This window comes from Egretta garzetta, unplaced genomic scaffold (assembly GCF_000687185.1).
Source record: "Egretta garzetta isolate BGI_Z169 unplaced genomic scaffold, ASM68718v1 scaffold56, whole genome shotgun sequence".
Classification (NCBI taxonomy): Eukaryota; Metazoa; Chordata; class Aves; order Pelecaniformes; family Ardeidae; genus Egretta; species Egretta garzetta.
The window spans coordinates 10,520,167-10,546,806 of record NW_009260182.1 but is presented as its reverse complement, the minus strand read 5'-3'; the positions used below and the strand labels follow the sequence as shown (position 1 = coordinate 10,546,806).

General features: G+C 36.1%; 1 protein-coding gene across 2 annotated transcripts in view; it reads right to left on the bottom strand.

Moving 5' to 3' along the window:
- Nucleotides 1-1,273: 1,273 nt before the first annotated feature.
- Nucleotides 1,274-26,640, bottom strand: part of KIF20B (kinesin family member 20B) — a 39,040-nt gene continuing 13,673 nt past the window's right edge. For both annotated transcript variants that reach the window (XM_035897383.1, XM_035897384.1), the window contains 20 exons: nucleotides 26,463-26,610; nucleotides 25,237-25,504; nucleotides 24,608-24,669; nucleotides 24,300-24,419; nucleotides 22,543-22,705; nucleotides 17,568-18,780; nucleotides 16,052-16,190; nucleotides 14,904-15,026; nucleotides 14,386-14,446; nucleotides 13,637-13,762; nucleotides 13,234-13,370; nucleotides 12,075-12,230; nucleotides 11,040-11,216; nucleotides 10,278-10,442; nucleotides 8,358-8,480; nucleotides 6,599-6,802; nucleotides 5,245-5,322; nucleotides 4,380-4,527; nucleotides 2,726-2,868; nucleotides 1,274-1,351 (listed from right to left, as the gene is read on the bottom strand). In XM_035897383.1, coding sequence (XP_035753276.1) covers nucleotides 1,274-1,351; nucleotides 2,726-2,868; nucleotides 4,380-4,527; nucleotides 5,245-5,322; nucleotides 6,599-6,802; nucleotides 8,358-8,480; nucleotides 10,278-10,442; nucleotides 11,040-11,216; nucleotides 12,075-12,230; nucleotides 13,234-13,370; nucleotides 13,637-13,762; nucleotides 14,386-14,446; nucleotides 14,904-15,026; nucleotides 16,052-16,190; nucleotides 17,568-18,780; nucleotides 22,543-22,705; nucleotides 24,300-24,419; nucleotides 24,608-24,669; nucleotides 25,237-25,504; nucleotides 26,463-26,610 — 3,832 coding nt within the window. The remainder of the gene's footprint in view (nucleotides 1,352-2,725; nucleotides 2,869-4,379; nucleotides 4,528-5,244; nucleotides 5,323-6,598; nucleotides 6,803-8,357; nucleotides 8,481-10,277; nucleotides 10,443-11,039; nucleotides 11,217-12,074; nucleotides 12,231-13,233; nucleotides 13,371-13,636; nucleotides 13,763-14,385; nucleotides 14,447-14,903; nucleotides 15,027-16,051; nucleotides 16,191-17,567; nucleotides 18,781-22,542; nucleotides 22,706-24,299; nucleotides 24,420-24,607; nucleotides 24,670-25,236; nucleotides 25,505-26,462; nucleotides 26,611-26,640) is intronic.

Sequence of the window (26,640 nt, the reverse complement as noted above, 5' to 3'; positions counted from 1 at the left end):
TGGAAGGAACAATCCAGCTAAACAGACACGTGCTGATGGGTTCTAAAATTAACTGAAACTATTGAGAAAGAACAAGTTAAGGGTCAAGACGAAGAGCAGACTGAGAACATCTGCTAAAAATGGAAAAAAACAGACAAAATGTTAAGAAAAAGATAAAGAATAAGTATTCCAAGTACTGTCCCATTGTTCAAGACTGTTATATATCACTTCATCTTGTGTATTTGTCTCCAGCTCTGAGACTTCTGTAAAATGAGCAACTTGCACCTACGTAGGGTAAGAACCTTCACTGCTGTGCTCTTCTATAGCCCTGAAAGAGGTCAATCCAGATACCTGGACCACAGATAGCAGAAAAGGAGAAGATCTGGGGAAGGACAAAAGGGGCTTAAAGTATAAAATTCTACCTATGGAGAGACATTAAGTGACATTGCATTTATTTTTATTTAGTTATCTGACCATCACCTGGATATTACATTTTCTCTATTAGAGTGAAAAGAAGGAAGAAAGAAGATAGCAAGACCAAGCATGAGATAATGAAAAGGAAACCTAAGTTCTCATTCACACAGACAGAAGATAAAGACAAAAAGTTGAAGCAATGGAAGAGCAGAATGATTTGTGAATCAGGCTCACTTTGCCACTTTCAAGTTAGAAAGAAAAAAACATCAATCTATCTTTGCTAAGGACAAGATATGGAAGAGTATAGGGGTACAACTCCATTTTACAGTTGGGAAACTAGAGTTAGTATGAGAATCTGATCTTAAAGAGAAGATCTACAGAACTGAAATACGCATTACCTTTATGGAGAGAGTTTAAACCACACAAGTGACAAAAAAAAAAATCTTATTTTTCCACATAGTGCCAATTCCTGAATTTTGTCCAAAGAATTATTTTAAAGTCCTTTTTAAAGAATTTAAAGATATGCAAGTTTTGATGAGTACTCATTTTTCCACTCAAATTTATGGTAGGTATACTGGTCACGCGAGGAAAGCAAATTAAACCATTGCTGCACAGTGGGTAAATTATGAACGCTTCCAAAGACACCTTTCCTTAAAAAAGAAAAACCCAAAACAAAACAAAAAAAACTCCAGACACCAGCTTTCTTGTACAGTATTTCAGCTTTAATGGAGTCAGAACCGGAAACCATCAGAACAATTTATACATCTATATACAGACTTCAGAGCATGACTAAGCATCTATTACTTCCTATACACAATCAGCTGAAATAATACAACAGAAATATGCCCTGACTAGGAAATACAAACATGCTTTTGCAAGATTATTTAGCTGGTTTTGATCGTAGCCGTCGCTTGATGATTAGGTGATCACTTTCCTTCTCTCTTTGTTCTATAAAGACCTGAAAAAGATGAGATTGATGACATTTCAAGAGTTACTCAGCATTTCTGCAGAGACAAATGATATGCACTTCTAGACCCACATAACCAACAACATGGTTTTCCCAAATTTCAGAATGAAATTTGATTATCTTTTAGTCAGAGGTGTCCATGACAGAGACTGTTTTTGTGCATCATAATAAGCAACAAATACTGGGAACATATAAAATTCTGTTTTCACTGAAACAAATATCAACATCCAAAGAAAAATGTGATCTGAAAGAAGCTTTCTCTTCTAATCTCCAATATTCATTTTGTAAAACAGGAAGTATTCAGAAAACATGTTTTTAGCTTAAATTCCTTTAGCTTTCTCTGATTTTCCCAGGATTCAGTCTTTCAGTTTTCCTTTCACTTCCAAGCTTCTTAGCCTCTTTTGTTCTGCATTTCTGTCATGTTCTTCATCCTCCTATGGACAGCATTTTGGTTTCTGCTGCATCCATTCATACAATGTACAGAAATTCAATGTGATATCTCACTATGGGGAAATGGTCACCATAGTGAAGGCAAGAAAGGATTCAACAGAAAGCAAAGATGTACTTCCAACAGAGCAAGAGTATGCTCAGCACTACTGTTACTGTCAAAACCGTAAAGTTGAATTTCAGAAAAAACACATCAAGCCCTGGCCTCTAAGACTCTTTATAGACTGGCTTAGACAGGGCAACACAATTTAAGCACACCCAGAAGGTTTTCTAAACTGCGCTTCAGAAAAGCATGGATATATCCACATCCTAAAGAAACCCAAATATCAGCTGGGCATAAATGGAATCAGAAATTACTTTGGACTAGATGACTTCTAAGGGTCCCTTCCAACCCAAAACATTCTATGATTACCTTAGGTGCTCACTTGCCCTGCAAAGTTAATTGTACAGGCGGACCTTTATCTATCAGTCATGCTATTCCAAATCTATGGATCCCTTAACAGTCTCTATTTCTAGTCTCCCTTTACACTACACTTAAATGAACACCAACGACTAGAAAAACAAATTAAGACTCAGTTGTGGTAGTACAGGAAAAAGTAATACTCCCCATACCACAGCTAAGATGTCTATGAAACCAAGTTTAAAGATATCTCCATGACTGCTGTTATCGCCTATACAGTAAGTCAGATGTCACACACAGAGAAGACAGGTGAGAAAACTGAGAAAATTAAGTAAAACAGCAGGAAAAGACCAAAAGGAATGGTTAGGTAGAACCAAGAAATACGTCAGTACTTTCAAACCTCTTCGGTAACTTGATCAGACTTTCAGGTTTGTTCTGTCCCCTCCTCTAGCTTATTTTAAAGCTAAGATTACAGAAATACATTACAGTGGACAGAACAGTAAACTGTAATCACTTACCGAAGAAGCAGGGATATCTAGAGGGCAAGAAATGTCAGTTGAATACAGCTTTCTCTTAGCTCGTTTTGGCTTGGGCTCATTTTCTTTGACACTTTCTGGTTCTGCAGACTTGGGAGAGCTTATTGTCGCAATCAGCTTCTTTGCTAGAAGAAAAACATTTTATCGTAAATGAACATCTTACTGGTTTTGTGAGCCTCAAAATTAATGAATAAAGCAAGCTTTATTAAAAACAATTTAAAAATGAAACTGATATAGTCCAAAATTTAAATATAAAAATTCAGAAGTGGTATTTGACTATTACAGTTTTCTATAGCTTCAGATGCAAAAGCTTAAAGGACAACTTAAAAATCAATTAGGGTTCAGATTTCACTGGAAGTTAAAGACTTCAACAGGAGCTGAACAACAGGCTTAACTTCTTTGTGCTGATAGTAGCACAGGGTAGAGTCAATTTTCTTTATATACTTGTATAGTTTTATCAAACTAGTACTAGAACTATAAAGAGACGAGTGTATGCATATTATGAAAGAAGAAATCCTGAACAATACTAAGTTATGCAAACAACGAAAAAAATACAGGACATGATAAAGGTTACAAACTAGAACTCATTTGCTCAAAGTAAATATTTTCAGGGTGAAATTTTGAGTAGTTCTGAATTAGGCTTTCATTTATGATATGTTGTCCTCATGAAACCAATCTGACCAATCTGGAAAATTTTAAAAATCCCACTATCATTATCTAGACTGTATTACAGCAGATAAGCAAGACGTATTCTGTAGCAAGTCAAGTTTTCAAGTTGGTACAGAGATCTTAATTTTAACTGTCCACATTGACTAATGACTGACCTTGTTTTAACCAACCAAATAAGTGTTGTTTAGCTGGTGATTCCTTGTGCCCTCTGCTAATTGTTTGTTTGTTTTAAAAAACCACAGTAACTTGGAGATCATGTCTTACTGTAAGAAAGACTAAAAATATATTCTTCAGGGGAAAGTCCTAGCAGTTAATCTTCCCAAGGGTATGCTTACACTTCACAAAATCCATTAATTGCTTTATAGTCAGTTTACTGAAGTCTTCAAAATATTTTCATGAGACACCGGCTTTCAGATGCTGTAGAACTAATCTTCCCCTCCCACATACATACATCAAAAATAATTAATACAGTTTCTATAGAAACAAAGCAAGGGGCGGGGAAGGGGAAGAGGGATTACGTATAGAACAAGGTATGATTTGGAGTTTGGATTCAGCTCTTGGTTTTTTTAGAGCAGCAGGGCAAGTTTCTGAAATTGCCTTTAACTGTTTTACTGTAAGCAAGAACAAAGTAACTCAGACGTTTTGAGCTTAACAGTTATCATTACTTTTATGATAATTTATATGCACATGTTCCACACTGCATCTTTTCATTCCACCTAGTTTACCTTTCACACTTAACCTAAACATTAGAACCACATGGTCCTGCAATCAAAACGGCCTTTTCTACTCTGCAAGATTAAATATGGCAGGCCCCAGTTCAGACTCCATTATTTCATAAAAGAAAGAACACTTTAATGCAGCAAACATGTCCTTTAACAACATATACATTTTAATAGATTACAGTAGCAATAAGCCATTCTACAATGCACAGAGAACATGGAATAAGCCTTAGTTATTCTGTACAAACCTTTAGAGTGAATAATAGTAGGAGAACTTTGGAAAAAATCTCCAATTTTTTGTAGTGTTCCTTCTTTCTTTTTAGCTGACTTTTTACTTGAAGTAGATTCTTGCTTTCTTAAGGAGTATTCTTTTCTAGGTGACTGTGTAGTTGACATCTGTATAGGAATAAAAGAACTTTGTTTAAGTTGAAAATGTGCTTATCTTCATTTGGCTTCAATGTTATTTTCAAGGTGACATTTTGAGTTTTGCTACTGACACCTCTGTTCATTATACCAGCAATACTGCCACAGAGAACAATTTAGACAATCTCATTTTATACCCAGAAGAAAATATTTAAGGGCACGAGCAATACAGGAAACAAATAGTTTCATTAAAAAAAAGTAGATTTAAAGTTAGAGTATTTCATTAGACAAGCTGTTCTAGTTATAAAACAAACAGGAGGAAATTGATGGGGAAAATAAATCTACTACCCACCCTCTGAAGCTGCCCAGGTTGCTACTAAGGCCTAAAAATGTCTTTTTATAATTGTCATGTATATAGATGACATCAACCTTAGTTTTACTTCAAAGGCATTGCCTATAACATCACATATACTAATAGTATGTTCAAACTAGTCTTCATAACTATTCAATATGCAACATCCTTCCCTTTGAATCACTGTACACTGCAGTAGTACACATTCTTGGCAAATACAGACTTACTCTCTTTGGTTAGCTTATAGAGTTTAGTAGGAAGACAACATAAGTCTAAGAATCCTATTCAAGAACATAGATAAGGATAGGATACTGCTGCATAAAAAGTGTTTGCTCCTTTCACAAGTCCACCTTTACAGAAAAGGCCAGACCAACTTCAAAAATAGAACAAAATCAAACCATTTTCTTGTTGCTTGCAGAAGGTGAATTAATCATATCAGGTTTTGCATTTTTCTTGTTCTCACTTTTCACAAAATCCTAGGAAAAATAAATACGACAAATTTTAATGGAATTCTTCTGGAAAAGACAACAGTTACCTATATGACAGAAGCAGGCACTGTTTAAATGCAATTACTAACAGTAGGGAGGCATTGGCTAATACTGGATAGAGGTAACTATTCTAATATGAATTAAACACTAAAACTTACGGAAGGGAACTAGAAATACCTGTAGTCAAACCACTCTGACATTTTCTATTTTCTTCCCTCCATTATTTCCTATACTTTTGGCTTTGAGATATTTGTCAAGAAAACACATAAACTTAAGTTAACTCAATAAATCTAAATGTAAATTCAGATTTACAGTGACAACTATAAAAAGAGGTTGGCAGCATAGTACCATTCTTAAGCTGTCATCAAAAGACATCTTCTATCTTGTGAAGCGGTGCCAAGAGATTTCAGATAACTGATAAGTGTCAGAAAAGAAGATTTTGTTCTTTAATTAGAAGGGAGTCTCTGCAAAAGATTTGGCTGTTTGTTTCTAAAAAAACCACCGGGTTTTTGTTTTATTTTTTTTTTCTAAATTTGAGATGAGCAGTACATGGTTATTTTAGAACCTCAGGTTTCCTCTTAGTCCTTAGTTTTAGCACTGACAAGGTACTTTTCAGTTTTAGGAAATTTAAAAAAACAAATTGTGTCTTCAGTAGACTTGTGACAGTTAAAGTTACTGAATCATTTTATAATCTAGTTCTGTTTGGCATATGCAATATGAAAGTAATACTTAAGAGTAACGTTCAGGTGAATAAGAGTGCAATAAGATACTTCTAAATTTAGTTCCATGTTATTGAAATTTATCCCATAAGGGTATGAAGATTGACAACTACACTATGGAAGGATTTAAACGGATTGGTAAAACAGCCTTCTCTGAAGACATGGATATTATGTTATATGAAATATATTAATCTGTAGATAAGTTTCAGTACTTTTTCAGTGCTTTCAGAATGGTGGTTAATTTTACACCTATTTTTCCAGCAGCCTGAGAGAATACTACTCTGGAAGAAAACTGGTTCAAGACAAGAATTTTAAACCAACTCTGGACATCATTCCAGAATGAAGTATTGAATTCCAGAGGAATTAACTTACACAGCTTTTAACAGTTACTTTTGCAATCGAGATATAACAAAATGAGGCTTAAGTATACCCTAGATATAACCTTAGGATTTCAGTGAGAATCAGAAGATAGGATTTTAACAAATGGTCAGAGTAATACATTGAAAAACTGCATGACATATTTTGTCGGTTGGTCTAGGTCATACCTCATCCATCTCTTCACTCTTCCTTTTCTTTCTTGGCCTGAGCATTTTAACTGTAACTGGTAAGGTGCTGCCCTGGTGCTTCACCTCCATCTTATTGGGTTGCAGAGGTGTGAACTGGATTTCCATCTCCGGTTTGGGGAATCGACTAGTTTTTCCATTTTCTGTGGACACTTCAGAAGAGTCAAGGACAATTTCTGAATGGTCCTGAAAACATATGGAAATTAAGAAAACAAGTTTTAAAATAACTATGAATTTTAAAATTGTAATACATGTCCCTCCCCAGTAGCTTGCAAAGTAAGCATTCCATTTTCCAGCTGTTAGCTTTCGGAACACTTATAGTAGAAGTGAAGAAATTCACTTCAACTATAGAAGTATTTAACTATTTTCTAAAAGTTTTTTTGTTAAAAAAAATTAACATTTCTATCTATGATCACCGAACTCAAAGTTTTCCTTGCTGAACTGCCTGATACTTTGTTTCCAAGTTATTTTCATCAAGGTCAGAGACAGCTAGTCACAGTTTTCACAGCTAGCAGTAGTAGAACTGACATGATTGTCTTCATCTTAACTCTGCTCCTCCTTAGGAACTAGTAGTAGGAGCTTTTGAGAGAAAAGTACAATCTTCTCTAGATTACCTTTAGGAAGCATCCCCTTCCTCTTCTACACTACAGAAGTTAATTATGCAAGTAACAAGGTCCAACTGGCAAGCTACAAGCCAAATTCAACCTATGAGCAACTTCTACATCACTGCCTGTTCTCTGGAGGAAAAGCAGGCATTCAGGCAGCACCATTGCCTGCAAGCTGAAGACCTGGTACTTGCTTAGAGCCAAACTGCAAGAACTGCACAGCAAGGGTAGGATGGAAAGGTCAGTTCACACAACTCTTCTTCCCCAGCAGCACTTACCTTCCACCATCCACCCAATCCTGTTTTTCTTAGCAAAACCCAGCAATTAAGTCAGAGCTGTGGTCTCCTCAGCTCCTGCATCTCTGTGGTAGCAGTTCAGCTGCTGGTTAGCATAGAAAAATGAATTCAGCAGCTGTTTGAATGAAACATGGAAGGTGTGCTGCTGGGGTTGTCGGTGAGTGAGAAATGGCCCGTGACTGCTGCTACTGCTACTAGGGTCCCCAACAGACTAGCTGCTGTTGCTTCTTATGCTGGTTCACCCTGAAGGGTACCTTCCTCCTCTCAAAAAGGAAAATGATCGAAGCTCACAGAAAGCCAAAAAGGTAGTCACCTTCTTCTACAGGCTCTGCTGGGACTTTGAGTGGGAATACCAGAACCACTGTATTCTGAAGAATGGAGTTGGCCAATAAAAATATTTTCCTTTATGACTCTACTTCATTAAAGAGTTTGCAATCAAAAAGTTACATAGGAATGGTTTGTGTCATTAGCTAATAAAGCTACACACAGGAATCCTGCAGTAGAAGAAAGTAAATCCGATTTGCCCTGCTATTGCTCATCCTTTTAAAAGGGTTTATTTTTTTTCAGGTGACTTATCTAATAATCAGCCACTTCATAAGCGTTGGTGAGGGGTAAGTTTAAGAGCACACAGTTGAAGTCAGATATAATTATTCACATGATTATCTTACGCAGCTTTTATTTCTACCAAAAGCCACTAAATCAGCTGATCTGATCACCAAGGGATTTGCAGAATAAAATTTTAAAATTCTTCAGGCAACAGGACACATTTTCTTCCCATTCTGCATTTTGCAAAATCTATACAATTGCATAAAATTTTCAAATGTAAAGTTTTATACCAACCTCACTTAATGAAGAGGCACTGCTAGGACATCGAGATAATGAATAATTCTCTTTAACTTCATCATATCTTACTGGAATACTCTGTCCAACTATAGAATTAGTTTTTCTTTGTTTTTCCATAAACTGTAAATATTTAGAACGAGTAAAGGTTACGCAAGACTGTAAACCTCAAAATGTTTTGGGTTTTCCAGTTACAATATAAAAGCTCAAGCGCAGACAGCTAATGAACACCCGAGCTGAAAGACAACACAAGTTTAAGTCAGTAACATCTATTCGTGATACAATCCTAAGATGCTATTTAGGGTTAACATGTGTGATCCTGGCTACCTTGTCATCTGTTCCCTCCATACTCTCCCAGCACTCTCAGTTGTTGCATTAGAAGTGTCAGAGGGTACACCTCTGCCTAAGCCTTGAAATATCCATTTATGAATAAGTTTATGAATTGCTACAAGTTCTTCTAATCTCTGCTGACACTACCCATTTTCACCACCTCCAGAAGATCACTAGCTGCTTCATATAGGAATATGTTATTTTAACTGTTTTAAAATGATCTGCTATTAGTTTCATCAAGTGCTGTCCAATTCTTGCAGGATTTTAGGAAGGACAGTTCTGTGTTCTGTTTACCCACCACAACCATGATTTTCTAAGCCTCAGCCCCATAACCCTGTGGTGGCCTTAACCTCTCCTAATCAGAGCGCCAGCTTCTTAGCCTCTCCTGACAAGGCAGGAGACACATATCACCTAGATCACTTTAAATTTTTCTTCTTTATCTCCACTACGTCTTTCCTGAGAATAATTTGACTTCCCCCAAAACTTTACTCCATTCACTTCAACACCACCGTAACAGCTTCTCACACAATAATCCTGTTAGCAGCCTCTCCTTATTCATAACATTGAGTATGGTTGCTACTGGCTTGAGGTAGATACTTCAGCACCAACTGTTCACAATGATTTTTCTCTATAACTAGTTTTATTGCAAAAATAACTAATTTTATGGTGTTCTCTCAGCTGCTATTACTAAGCTGTACAAAGCAGTTACCCTTCGGAGAGCTATTTTGTCCTCCCTCATACATCACAAGCTTTTCCTATCAGCACTAGCTGAACTGATGAAGTAGCAAGAAACCAGCCAGTCTTATCTGCCAGTAGACAGGAAAGAGATGAAGGGAGGCATTTTGGCATTCAGTCTAGTTCTGCAACAGAGGAGAAACACATCTTCTAGCAGTCCCTCCCCTGACTGCTCGAAAATCCATGTTCAGCCCTGCTCATTATTAATTAGCAATGGAGCCACATAGCATTAATTCAGTTTAGCAGGAGAACTACCTCATTAAATACTGTTTAAGTAGCACACAAGGGTTCAGGCAGAATTGGGAGCCTCAGTACAGTTGCAAGCCTTTTAATTTTCATTCAGAAAATATGCAAAGTTGATCTTTTCTGTGTGCAATCTTCAAATATTGTTTTGGTTTGGTTTTAAGTGGAATGCAAAATACCATTTTGTTCTTGTGAACCCCCATATGGGCTGGCAGCTCTAATTACAGAATCATCTCTATTACCACACTATAAGTGATATCATGAAAGTTGTTTGAACTGAAATCCCCTGAACACTGACAGAACCAAACTGAGATAACACTACAAATACTGTCTTCAAATCTCTAGAACCTGCATTAGTTATCTAGTTTTTCCCTCAGGTATAGAAGTTTGATTATGTAGAGAGAGATGGTATTTATTAACTAAGTACTTTTTCCTGAGAGTGAGCATGAAAGAGGAAGAAAAAAAGAATGAACAGAACTCAGAACTGAAGATACAATTAAAGTATGAAGAACTGCCTTTTGAGAGATTCCCAATGTTGCTGAAATACATACCAAGAAATCAAAAAACCAAAGCTTACTAACAACACACTTTCTATAAATGTAATGAACATACCTCTTTGTTTACAGACTGATCTATTTTATCTTGTCCTTCTTCAGGTAAAGGTACTTCAGCCAAAGACTGAAGACTTTCATGGTTAACGCGCTGTTTCAGTTCCTTTATAAAGTCATCTTTCTCAGCCAGCTGTTTTCTTAGTTCTTCTATATCAGTTTCTTTATCCTAATAAAGATAGCATAAATTGCCACAAGTTGCAGGATTGGCAAAAGAAATTAACGTATACATGAGCATCATTATAATTACTTGATAGCATCAGTTTTAGAATTGCAGGCTAAACTAGTCAGCCATCCAACAAAAAGCCAATAATTTAATGTATGACTAGCCACTATTTAAAGTGAAGAAAAGTTCATATAAAAGCCTGGGAAGATGTAATGCAGAATTGTTTATTTTACTCTACTTATGTAGAGTTATAAGCATTTAACCTCCCATTTGCTCATGAAGTCCTTGGTGCTGTGAAAAGGGCAGCAAATGTGACAGTTGTTTCAGATTTCCAGTCCAACTTTGCAATCAAAGGATGAAATAGACTTGAATGTTTGTCTGAACTACTAAATATTTTGAAACATCAGTTACTGTTACAAATTCAGTTTCATAAAAACATAAATAAAGCTTTTTAAATTAGCTGCAAATTGTTTCAATATGATAATGTTTAACAACAAAAAATAGAGCCAAAATGCAAAGAGCAAGTACAGTTGTTTCACAGAATTAATGGATTAAAAAAAGAAATCACACGGGAACAAGACAGACAGACAGAGAGATGACCTTTCCTGAAGCCTTCAGTGCAGCTTGTTTCAGTTCCGCTATTTCTTTATCTTTTTGTGTGGTGTTAGAAGCCAAAGTCTTGAGCTGTACTTCCAAAGCTTCTACTAATTTATCTCTTTCTTCACGCCACTTTTGAAGATTACTGTCCTTTTCTACCAGCTGTGCAGCAAGTCTTTCCTAAACAGGGAGGAAAATTAAAAAAAGCATGTAGAAGTGGTGTTCAATTTTAACCTATCTGAACTCTTCTGATAGTTTGATTTCACATAGTTAGTAGTATTCTATGGCCTTAGTAAACTTAGGAGTCTATGTAGGTCTTAAAAAGCTCACACAGAACTAGTTTCACTACAAATATGCAAGAGCAAACCATGCTTGAATTAGAAAATCTGTATCTATATTTATACTCTTTGTGAAGAGAATTTTTGGTAAGAACCACCAGTCCTGTTCACTCACTTCGTGATTTTTATTACGAACAAGTCTCAGGCAAGCAAAGTGAAAGTAGTTCTAAGCTCCTAACATCCTCCTGTACTGACTGCAGGTCCAGAAAGTCATTACTAACTATTTCTAGATGCAAATGTATGTTTAGATTGTACAGACACACAGTCCAGTGAACAGGCAAGGTATCCACCTTGTTATTAACTATCGGCCACTCTATGTTGAAAACAACATAGCAGCAAAATCACCAGTATTTTGACCAAGTATTTTTACTCGATTTCTTGAAAGCAGCTTTTTTGTCAACTTCTGCTTGCTTTTTCTCTTCTTCTAAAGCCTCATAAGCTTTTTGGTTTTTAGAAAAATCCAAGCAACAAATCTTGTTTTTCAAAGCATGTTTTCTTAACTTCATTAAATAGCAATTCATTTACATGTAGGTTACTCACTGGTTACACACAAGATGAAGTTTGAAAAATTCTGAGTGAGGTGGTGGTGATAGGGTAGAAAGGAACGCTCAAGCACTCACACTGTTATCACTTGACATATGAGAGTTGCTCTGTACTAAAGTCAAACAAAGGGACTCTGCCAAGACCTCTAGTCACTTACAATTTCTGCTTGTTGCTCTACATAATGCTCTCTGTCCTCCGCAAATTTTCTCATTTCTCTGTTGCGATGGCTCTCAGCTTCTTTTACTTGACTTATGAGTCCCATTTTTTCCTCTAGCCATTTCTTTCTATCAGTTTGATACCTTGCCTCATTTTCCTATTTTAATGAAACCAGAAATAAAAATCATAGTTAGAGATTAAGAAAAAAAAAGTCTTAAAATACAGATTACTATTAAATTGTTTCAGAAATAATAGGAATACTAGCACAGTTTTACTCCATCATATTCCCAAGTGCAAGTACTCCATGCTCACTTTTTCTTCTCTATTGAAAAAAAAAAAATTAAGTTTCCAGCACTTCTTACTCAGACTAGCATGCCTTCATGGAACAGAGTTTTTTTCCTCTAAAAATGCTCTGGATAAGTCACAAACACTGTAAAAGTTACATCAAAAGTAATGGTAGAGAGACCCTTTTAACTTACAAATTCCCAATCTTCCATGCTGCCTGACAGGACATGTTAGAAAACTTATTTCTACTTTAAGACTGAAAGGCAAAGAATGCAGTACAATTTGAATGGTAGACAGAGATAACACCTAAGACTGTCACTTTAATCCACAGCAACTTTGCCTCGCTTTCTATCACAATCAAACCTCTTGTCAGACATTCTCCCACATAAAACAGAAGACACCTGAAAAGCTGCTTGGAAAAAAAGTCTACTTTGTAACCCAAGGAGAATTAGAGGTAAATCATCAGCAAGCACAAGCACATCAGCGTACATAGCAAGCACAAGATCTTGAAAGAGTTTGATTTAGTTGCCCAAGCAACTGACAGCAAAGAGGTTCGGAACAGTTATCAGGAGTTGGATTGGTTAAGACAGCTATAAGAGGAGCCCACCTACAGAAGCACCATCCATAGTAGCATAATATAGGGAAGGATGCACTCTATTATGGGGCATCAGTGATGGCACATATTACAAAGACACTGCATCCAGACTTGGCTGCATGGATGCACTGCAGCTTTTAGAGGAGGTTTCTTTTACCAGTGTAACAACTTGCCATATCATGCCCTAGCTCTTGAAGATAGTGACACAAAAAAAAATTTAGACTCCCTAGGGAAAGTTATGGCTTTAAAACTCAGTAGGAATTATGTCATCATATTTTACCTTCAGTTCTTTTTGCAGCTTTATTAATTCCTCATTTTCATTTATGTTTTTCTCTTCATTTTTGGACATCCTTTGCTGCAGGTCACTATTGCTCTCGTTATTCAGCTCTCTGTATTTCTGCTTCCATGCTTCCAGTTCTAGTCCGTACACAAAATGAGGTTACATTATGTATAGTTTCAAATGCATATTTGACCACATTCACATCCTTCTACTAAAGTTACGAGGATTTATCAGCTATGACCACAAAGGGACAACAGAAGCTTTTAACTGTTAGAAGTTTGTTATGTACTACATAAAATTAATGCCTAAATAAGTCAACAAATAAATTCAGAAATTTAAAGTAACTATCACAAGACATCCAAAACAGTTTTGCCTCCGTGCTCCCTTTCCATAGAGAAATTACCCAAAACTAGTCTGTTGGTCTCTTCTAATTTGGCTTCAAGCACTTGATCTTGTTCAATCTGAGTCTGTTCTTGTTCTTCTAATGTCATCCGCATATCTTCAATTATTTTTTCCTTTGCACACAGATCTGAAGATTTGAAAATAAATTTACAGATGAGTCCCCTCCTAGTTCCCACCATTCTCTCCCAAAGCACCTTCATTACAAGTTTTTTCCCCCATTCCCTGAGATCAAAAGCTCTCAGAAAGAAATAGAGCATCTCTACTGAACTATCCAAATCTAAAATGTTAAGTGATTCTCATCAATTTGATTTAGGTGAGCATTTCAGTGTTAGACCATGCCTTGCATTACATGAGAAACTAACCATTGTTCAACCGCTAAATGTTCAAACCTGTAGAAACTGTTTCTGTGCTAGTTCATGTCTCAGTGTTTGAATTCGTTAAAACGGTCAACTAAAATGGCAAATAAATACCAACATTTAATAAGTTAACACTGATACAGCAGATCCACACTTTCTCTGTGGCTTATATTGCTTATTCTGAGACTGTTTCTTTGCTTTCAAATATATCTGCTATTAATGATTCAATAAAAGTAGTTCCTGACTGTAACATTTTAATGTCCAGGTTGGAGTTTCTCAGTATTTTGAAATACAAATAGATAAGACTCTCCAAATCAACAAATTAACATGACAACTCATTATGTTGCCATTTCACACACACAAAAAAAATGGAGCAATAATGGCTTTTTCTGACCTTTACGTGTCTTCTCATACTGTTTGGAGAGTTCTTCCAGCTTCTCATTATTCAACTGCTCCTAAATACCACAGTTAAATCAAAGTAAAGAACACATGTTGAAAGAAACAAACACACATGCTAGAAGCGAGTAGCTTTTCATTCTGAGCTTTAATAAGTAATCAAGTATTTCAGACAAACAGTTCAGAACAAATGAGTTTTTCTTATAATGTGAAAGAGCATTAAAGCAATAAAAAAACAACCAAAGTTTAGAGGAAAACATTACTATAAGCATATCTAAGTATCACTAATCAGAATCAGGGTATCTGCAGGTATTATACTAGGCAGATTACTATAATTAAAACAATTTGACAATGTCCTGCAGTGAGAAGTTGTTTAAACATCTTTCATTCATCCATTAAAATTAATTTCAGCTGGCTACTCTTATGTTTACCCCAATTTCTGTAAGCTTTCTCCTGTTGCTTGGAAAACTTGCCTCATTAATGGATCAGTTAAAAAAAATTTAAAGAATAAAATACCTTTTTAAGTTGCAGGATTGTGCGCTGTTTGATGTCTAATTCTTCACTAAACTGGTTTTTAATTTTCTGAAGTTCATTAACTTTGTTCCTCAGGGATTTCTCCTCAGATCGCATTGTACACACCTGTGACAATGCACAAAGACAGCAAACAAAGCTAACATTTAGCTGTAAGCCTTTTACAATCTAAGTTATCTAGATAATCAAATACTTTAATGGTTAAGTTTTTGCAAGCATCTTGGCTAAAATTTCAAGGGCTGGAAGTGCACTATACTGTACATCCTTCCTAGGGAAGGATTTTCAGCACATAATAGAGTATTACATTGGGGGGGTGGGGGAGCAGAACCAAAACAACACCTGGAAACAGCCTAATGAAACTACAAATTCACTTGCCCTTTAAAAAATAAAGGGTGTTTTCTGGCATGTGATCCCATCCACTCCTTGCTACTTCTCAAACAGAGATTTATATGCTGAACATTGAATAGGAAATGGTCCTCAAATGTTAGGCTGTCGGGGAAGACTGTAATACTCTTTTTAAGGCTTAACTTTCAAGCCCAAACTCCTGCAATAGTCTTTGGATTTAAAGTTATTGCGATACCCCATGAGTTTCTAAGAAATCCTACTGCTTGATAACTAAATACTAACAACTAACATTAGTAAAAGTTATTTCATTTTTTCATTTCTTCTCCCCAACCTTAATAGAAAACATCGCTTAGATTTTAAAGTTTCTAGAAGTTAATGCTTCCTTTTCTAATTAATCCATCTTTGTCTCCCAGAAATCAGCATTTTCGACAAGTCTGAGGCTTTGAAGACAGCACAAATAACAATGTAAGTCTACTGTAGATTATAAAGTCCTTCAACTACAACTAATCTAGTTACATGTTCACAAACTTTTTTCAAGCGTATTAATAAAATTTACTTCCCCCCCTTCCGTATCTGTACTAACCCGTGTTTTGACAGCTGGTCTTATCTTTAGCTTATAGCTTCAATGGCAATGTAACTTAAGAGTCACTGTTACTCTAAATGTAATACTCAAAATAGCCTTTTTATAACACTTAAGATTCATAGTTTGAGATTTGTGAGAACAGGTTTTAATAACAGAACCCCAAGCATAAACTTGCAGAAGAAACATTTAGCCTGTGGTTACCAACCTCTTTTTGTACTTGATGAATTTGATTCTTGGCATCAGAAAATTTCTCTTTCAAATCTGTATATTCTTCCTCTTTCCTCTGCAAATCTTTTTTCAAACTCTGTACAAGGGCAGAGCTCTCAGAAAGATCTTTACGTAGCCTTGTGTTAGAAATGAAAAGACATAAATAACATCAGCATTACCCATCTCAGAGACAGCTTTTACACACTAAGTCAGATTCTTTGACTGCTAGTTTTATTCATTAATAGAATCTCAGATCTAGCAGATCAATTACAAGCTTTATAGTCTTACTTTCAGATTTCAATTTCTTTTTTATATGATCCCGAATAACAAACTGCTCAGATGCACTTCTGAACACTAATTTTTTTTTCTTTTTTAGCCACAGTAGAGCAACTATTTTTACTATTAGGTGTTATTACAAAGCCACAAAAGGAACAAGATTAATATGAAGTAAGTTTAAACTTGATATCTACATCTCAGACCTTGTAAGGATCAAATTAAATAAAAATCAAAAGAAAATAGAAAAATCAATAACATTGCAACAAGTACTGCAGTTGCAAGTTCTACAAAGTAGTTAAGACATTTGATGGGTTTATTTTTAAACGGTCGTATTTATTTTAGAAAATTTAGAGTAAGTTGTCTCATATTTTTACTTTAAAACTAACTAATAGAAAGTTTTTTAGATTCTGTAATTGACAACACAAACTAAGGCCTTACAAAAGGAAAACTGTTCAAACCTTTACTAGCACAGGGTCAGGGATCCCCAGACCTTCATGCTAAGTTGTACTTTAGAGCGAGTATATGCAGGTCCGCACAGATATGGCACTAAAGAAAACCTAGTCAGGAGTACAGCTACATTGCATCTTAAGGCTATTTTTACATGATTGCAATTTCCTTACCATATAGCAAATATAACCTCTCAGATACATTTAATCTCTTATTTCTTAAAAGATTTAAAAAGCAGACGGGGCTGGGGAAAGTTCTACCCTCCTATACCCATTACTCCTTCAATGTTCTTATAGTAGACTCTGTTCAGCTAAAATATCTATTACCAAAACCAGGTGTTTACTCCCTAGGCTTTTTTTATTTTTCCCCTTTCTTCTTTTCCTTTTCACCATTTAGTCCTTTCCAAAGAAAACACTGCCTGCTTTTATACAAATTACAGGATATAACATTAAACTATGGGTCATTCCCTCTAGAAAGAGTACACAACATAAAACTATTAGGAATCTCCAAATAATTCTTCATTTTCTTTCATGGTCCTGTTTCTCCCTACAATAGTACCATATGATTTAGATCTGTATTTTTGAAAGAATATACAAACAGGTGAGGAAAACATAGCCAGCAGAACACACCAATAAAATTCAAGTAGTGTATTAAAACTTCTTAAGGAAGCAGTTTGGTTAATAAAGTTGACAAACCTACAAATGTGTTATGTCAAAATAAACTGATGCTCACAGTAGTTTTAACTTGAGTCTATTCTCAAAGGGCTGTGAGTTATCTCCTTATTTACTTACAATTCTATAGATTGTACTTGCTCATCCTCATTTTTCTCCTTTTCCTGAAGAGTGTGTTTCATGTTCTCCAAGCTATTCATTAACTGCACAACTTCCTCCTTCAGATTTGCTTCTTGATCATTTAATTCTTTCATTTTTTTGTCTGAATCAGCACATTTCTCTTGCAGAGCTACTGTATTACTTTCTAGTTTTGAAATAATAGATTCTTTTTGTTGAAGTACTTCTTCTAACTTTGTAATACTGTCATCTTTAGCTCTAAAAGCCTCTAAGAGGCATTCAAGCTCTCTTATTTTTCCCTTGTAGCTGGTAACTTCCTCCTTAAACTGTGCAATTACTCTGCGATCTTCTGCAGCCTGTTTTTCAAAATCCTGGGTTTTCTTCTGGATTTGCTCTTGTAACTGATTCATAAGATCTTTTTCCTTTATGGACTGGCTATCTTGATTTGCAGCCTCATTTAATTTTATTTTTAGTTGCTTATTATAATTCTCAGTGTCATCAAGTTCCTTCTTTAAGTCTTCAACTTGTTGAAGTAGTTCTTGAATCCGCTGACTGTTTTGTGAAGAAGCCTTAATAATATTTCTGCATTCTTCCCACAAGCTTTCCACACTGCAGTGAAAGGAGCTCTCCCGTGTCAGATCTGCTGCAGAAGCAGTTTGGGACTGCACACATGCAGCACTCATTTGAGCTCTCTCTGGTTCATCTTTCTGAGAGTCTAAGGAATTCTTTAGATGAAGTAAGTCAATATCCATAGCGTAAGACTCTAAGTGACATTTACACAACTCCTCTACTTTAGACTGCTTTGTTTTGATTTGTGACACTTTATCAGTTAGGTTTTGTTTGGCACATTCTACTTCGTTATTTAGCTGAATAATCTTTTCTTCTTGTTCCCTGTTTATAGTCTTCTGTTTGTCCAATTCAGAAACTATCTCCTGATAGTCAGCTCGACACTGCTGAAGTTCTTCACTTAAGCTAGAAGCCCTTTCTTCAGAAGCAGAGAGCTTGAGATGCAAGTTTGTTATCTGCCCACTGAACTCTTCTTTTTTGGTTTTTTCTTTTCTGCATTGTTCTTCAAGTGTAGCCAGCTGACCTTCCAAAGTTTCAGTTCTTTCCTTCAGTGCTAATATTTCTGCATAGTTCTCATAAGCATTTGTTTTCATGTATTCCGTTCTCTCTTGCTCTAGAGAGTCATCTTTCCAACTCTCCTTCATATCTCCTAAAAAAACCCAAACCAAAACAAACATACAGCTCAGGTTGATTAAAAACAATAGTACAAGTCACTAGCAATACCAAATAGCAATACTATATGGAAAATTATCATCATCTGAAAGCCACACCCTCATATCATATGTCATTTTGAAGTCCTGAAGTAGTTAAAGTCATCTGAATGGTTTAACATGCAATAAGTGCCTCTTAAACTTCTAGATGTAGTTTGCAACAAGAAGTGTTCAGGAGCCTTAAAGAAACTTTGCCAATAGAGTATTCCAGCCTTCTGCTCTGCACCACTAGTAGAAAAGCCTAGCTAGTTTTACTAATATGCAGTAATACCTATGAGCTAGATAACATTCACAGTTGTACCTAGTTGCCACCTTCACTGGTTCAACAATCCCTTTAATACAGCCAGCAATCACCCATTTTACATTTAGAAGAGCAATGGTATCATATACTTCCCAGAGAAGTTTCATTCATACACAATACCCCCTTATTCTAAAAACAAAGCCAAAATTCTAGCACCAGTTTTTTGCCCAATGTTTAGGACCTTCCTCTCCTTTTTTCAACTGATTTCTAAACTACGTAAAAGGATAACTATTTATGCCCACACCTAATGCACTGCAGGTAAAGTTCTCCCAGACAGACATACAACTCCAATTCCATCACAACTCCAAATTTCCATATTTTATTAGCTTAAGACTGTTTTTTCCTTAAGTAATGAACAATTCTAACTAAAACCACATGCATTTCACCACCTTCAAGATTGACTCCAGCTGTATTTCACACAAGTGCTTTAGAATCCAACTGTATCCATTTAGTAATATTGATGCTATGTTTTAGTATTAAAATCAAGCCTGACTATCTCTAAGGATTAGATCATCACAACTACGTACTCCAGGAAGATGCTATGGATTCTTGCAAGTACTGCAGTTACAGTAAGGTGGAGTTTGGCAGTCACCAAGAGCATTAAACATGTGGGCACACTTGTACTTCACAGGAACATCCTCTGAACAGACACAACAAGTTTTATAGTCACTAACAAAGAGTCATACTGAAGGATTAGCAATAGCGTTTTCCACCTCAATTCATGTTTTGGTTTTTGATTGGTTTTAGAGTGATCAAATTCCACAGGATACTTTTTTCCTCCCGCTTTTCTGTACCTTTTCTTTTCTGTTTTAATTAGACATATCAAGTGCTCCTGCTAGGCCAGACACAACAGCAGCTTTACTTTGGCTTGTAAAGCCATACTTATAAATACTACAAGATTAAAAATTTTTATAGGGAGATGGTTTTCTCTGAAAGGCCAGTTGTGTAGTCCCAAGAAAACTATCAGACAAAATACTGCATATTCCTCACACTAAAAGTGAATTTTATATACTTCATTAAAAGGGAGAGGCACTGAAGCATCTCAAGACATATTTGGTAATCTAAGGTGGCAAGATGAAAAAAGCAGCAGAGCTTAGCCCAATGCCTATAGTGAGAAGGATCATTCACATGAGGATTAAGAAGTGATCTAGATGCTTTGTACTGACAACAACAATCACACAGCAAAGCAGGATAAAACTTAGTGTAAGAAAATACATGATATTCACTCCAGAAGTAGGAAGTAGTAAGAAAAAGCCCCACCCCAAAACATAGGAGGCAAGTCCTAGAGAAAAGTACAAAAACCTGAACTTCGAGACAAGATAACCTATCTTCTCCCAGAATAAACTTCGGTCACAGGCCACTAGCATATCTAAATTCAATGACTAAGCTACCTTAGTGTGTAGCTCTGCTCGTTGTTCTATTGTGCCAAGTATATTTAACAAGAATGGTTAAATATAAGTATATATTAATACATTTTATCATTATGGAGCATCTAACAACTCAGTTTTTAAAATCAGATGCCTTATATTCTCAACACCCCCAGAAGAAGCATCTTTAACCTGACTTGAATAGCCTGTTCTTCCCAAAAGAAAAGTCTCTGTGCTGACATTAATTGGCACTGTTAGTTACCCACTTGACTTTCTCATTTGAGAAGAGCTATCATTTTTCTGGGTTTTTTTGTTGTTTAAATGAGCTTCAGTCACAAGATTATAACAAACCTACTACTATCTAGCATATTAAGGAGTCTGTATCAGCTTCATTTCCAACCCTCTTCCTGTAAAATTTATATAGGTGGCACCATCAAATGGTCATGCTAGGATCCAATATTTGTCCCAACCAAAGACGGTAGAGACAAATCAGAGATGCTTCTGGTACAGAGACAGAAGCTTCTCTTAAGAAAGACTTCAAATGACTTGAACAAGCTGCACAAACGTCAGAAATGCCCTTCTGGATCACACACACATCTTCAGTCAACCTACTCTAGTATTTTACCTCCTTTTGCTATTGTTCATAGGCCCAGCTACTTTCTACAGACTGTTTCTGACAGAACAATTAACCCTTAATTAACCCTTTCAGTATTTACGTATGAAGCTGTTGGCTGTTAGCTTGTCTAACCACTCCTGGAATCTGAGAACTATCTGCCTCTCCCACCTGCTAGGGCAGCAAATATTAGAAGTTCGCTATCCACCGCATGAAGTGCTTTGTTCCATAAACTTAAGCTGATCTTCTACTAGATTTAGCGTTGCCTTGTTCTTTTACCGCAGAATGTGATGAATGACAGTCCAGCATTCAGCTTATTCACTATCTGTATCCTCAGTTTTCTGCATTCATCTGAATTTGACAAGTTTCCTTTTAACATGTTTTATCCCTCTTTATGGAGACAGATATTTTCTGCTTCCTATTTTTAACCTTATTTCTCTTTTTCTACCCCATCCTCACCCAAACAATGCCTGGAAGATTTTATTATTTGTACCTATTCTGCAGGAGGAAGGCAAGAAAGTAAGGGACAACCTTTCATTCTCCTTTTGCATATGCTTTCCATAGAACTATAAGAAACTGAAGCCCAGCTGGGTCCTGAAGTCAAGTTATAGGCAGGCATCTCTTACAAATACCGTTTTGCACAACTCAGCCCCATATAGCTCAATCTCGCCGATTAATAGACTTCAATGAAATGTTTAACATCAGTAGTGCTGTCCTTTTCAGTTTCACCCTTATCCTTGAAGGTCTTCAACTGCAGCTAGTTTATTTGCCCCATTCTAAAAAGACTGGTAACCTCATGGATAAAGCAAGGAAAGCAAAAAGATTGGAAGTGCAAACATGAGAGCTGCACTAAATATGCCATCTGTGGACTTCCATTCAAGTGGAAAGCTTTTCTCCTTTACCAGCACTGTTAGCTTGACCAGAGCTGGTGTGTCCAGAGCATGCATACAGAATGAATACACAGCATGCATACATCAAGTTTCACATCACATACTGTATGACTGAACAAGCAGCAAGTCATTGACACTTTTGATGCTTGCTTAGACAATTTTAAAAAACTTGAGCAGGAGATGCTACTTTCCCAGAAGTCCAGCAACAGCAAGTTTAGTACAGAAACAACTGTTAAGAAATTGCTCAAGATCCACAGCTGAGTATGCAAGTACACCAACAGATAAGACAAAAAACAGCAGAAAGGAACGAGTCTAAAAACTAACTTTTATTTCAAGCATTTAAGAGTGAACAGTATAGGCCCTTCTGCAAAACAGATATTTACATAACTGTTACTTCCATTTACAGTTTAACATAGTAGATTTTCTCCTCATAGCATAACGTTTACGCTTCACAGCTTTTTGCTTCTGTTCTGGACTAGTAATCAAGTTTTTTTGGAAGACCCCCTGCTGAGTGATGGTAGAAACTGTACCTTTCTTTGTAGGTGGCTCTTCCACAGTAGGCTTATTTTCAAAGCAACGTTTTCTTCCCACTTCCAATAGTGTTTCCTCACATTGCTCAAATTGGCTGTTTTCAACCACTTTGTTAGAGTTCTTTTCTGCCAATTTTCTTTTAATGGTAGTTACGGTGTTGTCCTGTGTTATACAATAAGATAATTACTTCGTCATTCTACAAAGTGAGCACGTAAAAGGCCTAGTAATCTTTTACATGCAAATACTTTTACAAAACTATCTGGGTAACATGCATAGGGGTTGTCAGAGGAACAAGTCAGTTACAGATCAGTAACTTAAACCAAAGCCGGGTACACCTTCAGATGCTTAACAAACACAATGCTTTGCACTATACAGAAAGTAGAGCAAGACACTAGGAAGCTACAAAATGCAAGACTCGCACGTAAGAGGAGTTTGTTTACAACCTGAAAACAATTTCCAATGTCAAAAATAGGAGATGAAATTCCCAATTTGTTCAAAGGGCAAACCGTCAGCTTTACAAGTTCATCACTTCCTTGTCATAGATGGGATTTTTAACTGCCTTCAGCAAAGCTACAGATCATTTTTATCATGACAGATCTGATGCAATTTGAAAGCCTAGTCAGTTCTGTCATACATACTTTAGACTATATATTTGACCAAGAATAAAGTTTCTTTACTTGCAAGATGACACAAGTAGAAAGCCATGCTGGTTGCCAAGGATCAATTACTCATCTTTAAGTACTTCAATTAAAAAAGTCTGTGGAACAGACTTGAGGTTTGTGGTCATGTTTTAAGTTTCATGCCACACCGTCTCATAGAAACACTGGACAAAGTTGGAGTCTTGCCCTTGGAAAGTATAGTTATAAGGAAGCAGTCATTGCAACACTTATCACACTCTGAGCATTCCTAATATTGAAAAGCCAAGTTGCTGTAGGGCAGAGAGAGAGAATAGAAGTACAGTCAAAGACTTAAGTTTACAGTGGAAGAGAGAGAAATGGATCAGAGTGCTGACTAAGTTTCATCTGAAGTGTTCTCAGAACTACTTAAGGTTTCTGGACACGAGGCTCAAAAAAACCCCACAACCCCTAACTGCATGTTTTGATATTTATTTTTTTTTAGCCTGTATACATTTAGCCACACTAGTCTTTCAGCATTCAGCAGCTAGCAGTAGACTAGCCAGTTGCAAGTTTTCTTAATCACATCAGAAGCAGAGATACCTTGGACATCCACTCTTAGCTCAAACTCTGCTCAATATATTCATATTATTGCTCTTCCTTTGAAAGTGTGTGTGCATGGTGGTGGTGGATAAAACACACTGATTTTTGTTGCCATTTTACACAAATCGCTGTCCTCACATTATTAACTTCTGACTTCCATTAAATTTGACTTTTTGCTGCAGCAAAACCTCCTTTCCTTCTTCTGTTCAGGCAAAAATAGAGAGGGATGAAATTCCTCTATTCCCACTGCTTAAGTCCTCCCAGCTTAAGATTTTTTTTTTAATTTAGAGCGGCTCTTCAGTCTCATCTACAGTCCCCCAATAATAACTCCAGACCACTGCCTCCAAAAGTCCCATTTTTCACACATAGCCCTACACACATTTTGCTCTAACTTTAATTTCAATGCCAGCTTCACCTGCTATCATTTCAAGCAAGTAGCAATTACTTACAGAAAATTTCAATTTTCCAAAATAGTTAAATACATTATAAGCATAGATTTAGATTTTTTGTATAAAAAAATTGAGATGTTCAAGACTCACATAGTCTGTTATAGTTTCTTCTAAATGTGATATTAAATCTTGTAGTCTCGTAATAACATCATCTTTTTGCTCCACAATGTCCATTAGTTCTTGAATCCTTTTATTCTGTGTATTCATTTTCTTGGAAAAGAAAGAATAGTAGTTCAGTCAGTGTTAAATTGTTGAACTATACCTTGCATTTAGAAGCCAGATCAGTTAATCTAAGTTTGATATTAAAAAAAGCTAGCATACTGTAATAGAATTCTAAGCTACTAGAATTTTGTATTAAAGCAAATAATTTTGCACAAGTTTTTCCTTGAGAAAGTTACCTCAGTTGCTTCTTTAAGCTGCTCAGCAGACTCGTCCAATTTAATCATCTGCATTTCAAAGTCTGTAATAGGTAAAGAAGCCATTATGTAGTTTACTCAGTAATCCATTTTTTTTTCAGATCTTCTGGTACCTCAGTAGCTTTTGAATTGATTTATTTTCATTTTGACTTCTACTTATAGGGTACATTTCAAAAGTTTATTTTTTTTTAAATAACAGAATTGGGCCTTGCAACCCATATAAAATGTAGATCACTTCAAGAGATTTCTGCTGAAATCGTATTATGAGGTATCGCTACTTTTTCCTCTATGAGCATTCTAGAGGATACCTGAAAACACTGCATGAGCAAAACCTTAAAAAGTGTGGGGATTACAATATAGCCATGAAATCAAGAATCAATAATGTTGACATTCTACCCCACAATTTAGAAGTCTGTAATTGACGGTTTTAAGTTTTGTCTTAAAAATGAAATAACCAAGGCCTGTGTCATTGTTCAAGCTGAACATACAAAAAGCAATTGGTTACCATCTCTACACGTGATTTCATTCCAACATCTTGCTCCACTACATTATTAGTTCTAATTTACAATAGTCAGTCATTTCTTGTTTTCTGCCTCTCACACCTAGCTCACCTTTGGTTTTCTGTGTCAGCTCTTCTTCAGTTTTGATTAGTTCATTTGTTTTCTTCGTCAGCTCTTCTTTGGTCTTAGTTAGTTCAGCGGTAATTTTTCCCAGTTGTTTCTCAAGCCAACCGATAGCTTTCTGTGGGTCCTCTAGGGACAGAATGTAGCTGTGTGCTGCTTCTGCCTGCCTTTTGATATCGAAGACATCATTCTGCAGAGAATCAATAATGCCTTCAAGATCAGTGTAGATGTCTGGCCCTATACTACATTCTTCACCCTGAAAGATAGTTTATATCTGTTTAGAAATGGCAAATAATTGCACACTAGCCATTATTTCTACAGAAAATTTGGAAGACCATTATGAATTCAGACATATAGGTACACCTAATTCTGGCTTCAAAGCCATCTTGTGGCTTCACACGTAATTTGCTTGCCAGTTTCTGTCTACCTTTACACACAAGTCTCCAGTATCAAAAAATAGCTTTATTTTTATAGCATTTTATGACCCACCATTACATTCCCTTTTATATCACCACAAAAACATTCCCTCCAAATTTAATATAAAAGCTAGTATTTTTTTACCTGATGAGAACATTGAATGAACACAGCAAGTGAACAACTTTAGAAGGAATACATCTGAAATTTTCATATATCAGTAAGAGTTTGTGAGGTGAAATAAGTTGTGGTAAATTACCAAATTAAGTGGTACTCAAAACATTGACTTTATATCTTTCCTCTTTGTTCTTTTAAAAACAAAGGTCTCCAAACTCACAAGAGCCAGCCTCAAGTTAAGAGTCTAATTGTGGCTTAAGTGTATATACAATTCTCGCTGATTCAATTCTAGGTACAATAGCCTGATGAAGGAAGAAGTCTCTGCAATCAGTACGGTCCATGTATGGGGCCTAAGAAGTCAGCTTCAAATACTTTAAGTAGGCACTTAATGCAATAGCATTTATACCATAATTGCAGCTTCCTCCCCACCCCCCCCACCCCCCAATTTCTTTGTATGCAATAATTTTCACTTTGTGTTAGAGAAATGCGGAAAACACCAAAGATTCCTAAATGCATACCCAAGGCTCAGCAACTACTCCTATTAAATAGGATAAATATATCTTGGTCAGGATATAGTTACACAGCATGCCAATCCTTGAAACCGTCCTTCTAATCCTTGAGATGTATCATTACTATAACAGGTAGTTAGTAAAAGGGATGTTTTTCGGAGGGGATAAAAATACCATAGGTCCAGCTTGTTCACTGCAAAGCCGATCCTTAAAATTATTTTCATCTACATTTTTAGTAGAATCATTTACAAGTTCCTTGAATATTTCCAGGCGTCTTTCAGAATCTTCTTCAAGCCGTTCTCGTTCATAAGAAAGGTGCTCTCTACAGTAGGAAAAATAAGTCAGCTAAAAG